General features: G+C 45.7%; 1 protein-coding gene; it reads right to left on the reverse strand.

Moving 5' to 3' along the window:
• Nucleotides 1-1,357: 1,357 nt before the first annotated feature.
• GSTUM_00003724001 (uncharacterized protein) lies at nt 1,358-2,213 on the reverse strand. XM_002837355.2 has 3 exons: nt 2,140-2,213; nt 1,814-2,073; nt 1,358-1,756 (listed from the first exon to the last, which is right to left on the reverse strand). Exon 2 carries the CDS (start codon nt 2,034-2,036, stop codon nt 1,839-1,841), a length of 198 nt encoding a protein of 65 aa, XP_002837401.1. The 5' UTR covers nt 2,037-2,073; nt 2,140-2,213; the 3' UTR covers nt 1,358-1,756; nt 1,814-1,838.
• Nucleotides 2,214-4,593: the final 2,380 nt, after the last annotated feature.

The raw sequence follows: 4,593 nt of genomic DNA on the forward strand, positions 1-4,593 counted from the left end.
AGGTTAACTCACCAAACATGCGTTTACCATATCATTCCAAGCTCGCACATCATCTCTGCAGGGAGAAACCTGGTAAATAATTTGCTACAAGTACTGTACCGTTTCCCGAGCCTTCCTCGCACTCGAGCACGGTGCGGCACCGTTGACACCACGTTTTTTTCCCCTCCCCCATTCTTTCTTAATGGAAAAGGGTGAGGCTTTCTTTTCTTTTTTCTCCCCCTCCTCATTTCTTCCCTGAGTTATGATGGGGACAAACTGATAGCACACACCACTCGTGGGAAATAAAACCACGTGGCACTTTAAGTTATGCATTTTATGTTAATCATCCATTCAAGCCTTTTTTTCCTCTCACACTCCTTTTTTCCCCTTTCCCGGCAGTCCATTAGGCGTTCGCCGAGACAAAAAACGTGGGAAGAAGTGATGTGCGATGAAGCGTGAGGGGAAAGGCAACCTCACTATCCCTATTTCTCCCAACCGTGTGGTGCTCTTCAACTAATCCGTTTAATATTTTCGTTCCTATGATGTGCGTGCAAGGAGCCTGTTCCATCCTGCCAGTGAGAAGTGAATAAAAATGTGTTTTTTTGCTTGTTCTTCATCCAAATTTCGTCCCCCTTCCCCCTTACGAGACCCTATCATAGCCCCAAGCCCTATTCGAGCGCATCGCCGTGATCAGGTATGATAATTATGAGGTGTGAGAAGAAAAGAAATGGAGATGGAGTTCAAGAGAAAGCTGAAGCGCAAAGAATTTTTTTATCATAGTATTATTTTTATCCTTTCCTTCGAGTAGGCGCGCACGCACAATCTCTTCTCTTCCTTTTCTTTTTTCCAAGGAGGTTTTCCTTCTTTTTTCAGCGCTGCTCTCTCTCACTCTCAAAACCATTGTACTGTACTGTACCAATCCCAAACCTTCCACCCTTTTCCATTTGCTTTTGTGATATGATATATCATCGCAACCGAGCCGTGCGTTTTTTTTTTAATGCTCCTAGCGACTTACGGTGGTACTGTACAGTACTTGCACTACAGCGCTTTAAAGTCGACAAGAATAGAAGATATTGGTTTCCGAAGTGCTGGCCTCGATACCCAATACCATTGGTCCGAGGTGATCAAATGCAGTAATTTTCCTTTTTTCACTCCGACAACGTTCAAGTGGCCCCGAAGAATGGTAAACTACTCGTACTGTGCTGTACTGTACGCGCACAGAGTGGGTAAGGAAGGAAGGAAGGAAAGCAAGGTTTGTAGTGAACCGCAAAGCTAAAAAATTAATAAACAAATAAAAATCCAATGCTTATGGGGTCAATTTTTTCCTTTCTTCTCTTCCTTTAAATAACGCGAGATCTATATCTATGAAAAAAAAATTAAAAAAAATAAGCCATTCTTCCAATCCCACCTGTGCCCATGATGGCTTCTCATTAAAAAAAAAAAATCAAGAAAAGGGGGGGAGTGGGGTTAGGGTTAAAATCGAAACAGAATTACCTCCTGCTTAGAAAAAGGAACGGGAATAATGAAAGAGAGAGAGAAAAATGAGGAAAAGGGAAAACTTGAAGAACCAGTAAGAATAATAATAGAATAAGAATAAAGCTTTTATCAAACGCCCGGACTCGGCAATTTCCCCTTTTCCATAAATACCAATCTAAACCCTATGCTGAGTGCACCAGACATATGAAATAACAGAATCCTTATAATAATAATAAAAAAATACCCCCCGAACTCAGAAGCATGCAACCCAACAATAATCCGAACATGATATGATAGAAACCTGCATTCGATATCATGGGTAAGCTAGAGATTCTCACGGGTAATCGGAGAAACCTACCAGCAACCGATACGGCGGCGGTAATTCATTTCCTCGGCCTCGCCTGATGGTTGCCGTAGACCGGTGTCCCATCGGCATGGGTAGCTTGTTCCATATACCTGGTGATGCCTGTTGTGCTGGGTGGCTTGCCTGCATTTCCCGCCTGTCCGGGGGCGTTGAGAGCAGCATCGGCAGCAGCGATGGCCTGTTGGGAAATCTCGACGTAGGTGGTCTGGACGGGCATTGTGGGCATGGTAGATCTTGGTGAGATATCGGCGTAGCTGAGGGAACCCAGGGGTGTCAGGAAATGTGTCCCGTCTCAGGAATGGATGGAGTGAACGACATACCTTGGAGACTCAAAGACGAATCCGTTACTTGTCTCTTGCGGAGGAGGTATAATGGATGTTGTTTCGTTGATGACTGTTCTGTTGGAGCTTCTGACCTGGAGAGAGGGGAGCGCCGGGTGTTTTATATACTCATCTACGGTAGAGTAGCGCCCCAATCTTGCGCAGTATCAGACAGACAACAATGATAAACTTCCCTAAGCATGCACCGCCGTACCGGTATGGTACACAAAACGTTCTCCCCTTCCCCCCCCCCCTGGGTGCCCAAGGGTGTCTCTCACATAGGGCTATCAACCTTCGCACGTCGGGGAGGTGTATGATAGCAAAAAACAAAAAAAACAAAAAAAAACAAAAAAAAGGTCGTTCCTCAGCTCACGCGGAGAGAACACAGACAAAACGCGAGCAGGAACCTGAGCCGTTATTTAATTATGAACACAGGGTGTACTTTTTAGAAAAAAAGCAAGAAAGGGAGAAAGGGAGCAGGCTGTCCCTGCGCCTTACTACGGTACGGTAGTCTGTCAATGATCCCACAGAGCAAGGCGGCACTCGCACAACGGGGTAACACACGCTAAGAGTGGAACAAGGATTTATGGTTATCTAGAGGAATATTCCACTACCGTATAATATACAGTGCTTTGCTGAATGTGCATTATTGCACACTTCGTTAACCCCCCCCTTCGTTTCCCCTGCCATATGCATAAGTCACAGGTACCATCTCGGGGATGAGCTCTTGGGTGAGTTCGATGTTTATTAAGCAGTTGATCATTTCCGAATCCAGTAGAGGTATGCGCGGTAGCTTCCTAACCTGGAATAACAGTGTCAAGATATTACCTGTTATGGTTAGCTTTAAGCCTGTCAATGGTTCAATCGTGGAGGTTAAGGTTGTTTAGCTACTATACACGGGTTTGAAGCTGATGCTCCGAACCTAATCAACGGTTAGATATCCAACCTTAAAATTCAGTAATCATACCCTGATTCACTACTGATACTCAGGTTGTCAACCAAGATATACCTCCAGGGCCACATTAAGCACCAGGTCGAGAAATAGACCCTAAAAGGTCCTCTTCCTGTAAAGGAAGTACAAGTACATCATGTATCGTACTGGTTGTTGCGCAAAGCATATGGAACCCCCCCCCCCCTTACTACTCGTAGTATCGTACCAGTACGAGTACATTGTCCGGATCACTCCGCCGGTTCATAGATATTAATATACCGGATGTAACTTGAAAGAATGAGCGGACTCGGACTCCAAGTACGATACAATAAGGTCAATCGCGGCAAACCATTTATGACATTCCTATACTTGTTTTCTTTTTATCACTCTCCATCACTCCATACCATTATGAGAAGGATAACCCCTCACTTACAAAACCCCCCAATCCACTCAGATCACTTATTAGTTTTGCGGGCGCAAAGCGCAACGCATCTCCCCACATCTGCAGATTTACGGATCCCGGCCCAAGCAAAACTGCCGGCATGGCTCCCCCCTCACCCGTAATTCCCCAGAGTTTGTAAACACGACCAGGTCCCTTTTCGCCCGCGTTTGGTGGATGAACAAATAAGATCAGTAGTAGCAAGCTATGTATATCAAAGGTGTGACTAACATGTACAGTACTGTACGTTGGTAACGAGTTCCCGTTCCATTAAGTTCTCTCAGTTATCCTACTCCGCGATGCCCAGAAAGGACACCCCCAAAAAAAAACTCGAAAAACTAGGACGCCATCTAGGAGTTCAAAGATAATATTCTGTGACTTTGGAGGCCAAGTACCACACGACCCACTAAGTCTGAGCTTTTAAAAAGTCTTTGCCGACTTTTCTTTCTCTCACAAAAAGGAACTTGCACCTCGTGTCTTCGCGGGTCCCGGTGGGAAGTTGCCCCAGAATCATATGCGGGCCTAGTTTTTCCCACAAACGTCGGAGAATTACGAGTATGATATGATACGGGATATTTGTTTCCAGTAGGCAAAATATTTTGCATTAGTAAAGCAGTATCATCAAAAGTTGGCGATGGCATGCTTCTCTCTAGTCAACGACTAGGGTAGCTGATGCCTGTTCGTAAAAGCCACTTCTGCAGCCTCAAAAAAATGCCGGAGGACAACTGCCGTCCACTCTCGGAGGTGGCGGGGGGCTGATAGGGGCTTTGGAGATTGGCTGATGAAGCCATCCGGCGCCATATCGATTCCATTCTGCATCCGGCGGCAAAGGAGATGTGATTTATAAAATGCATAATAAAAGCAGCCAAGATTCAGCCGTGGAAAGAAGCAAACCTAACCTCCCCTCCATAGCAAAGAGTCAAGAAGTCCCATCAAAGGGTTTTCCATACAAGTACTGTAGCTCGCTAGCGCAGGAGCTTGCATTAGGGCGGTCACAGCTCATCACTCGTGGAACAGAAATCCCCGCGATCTGCGGGTGCTGCGTAGCAAGTTGCAGTAAAGATGCGACGGGAATGGAGGGGGG

This window comes from Tuber melanosporum (genome assembly GCF_000151645.1).
Source record: "Tuber melanosporum whole genome shotgun sequence assembly, scaffold_188, strain Mel28".
Lineage (NCBI taxonomy): Eukaryota > Fungi > Ascomycota > Pezizomycetes > Pezizales > Tuberaceae > Tuber > Tuber melanosporum.

Excerpts from the sequence above, each read along its gene's own strand:
- GSTUM_00003724001 (XM_002837355.2), bottom strand. The coding sequence starts at position 2,036 with ATGCCCGTCCAGACCACCTACGTCGAGATTTCCCAACAGGCCATCGCT.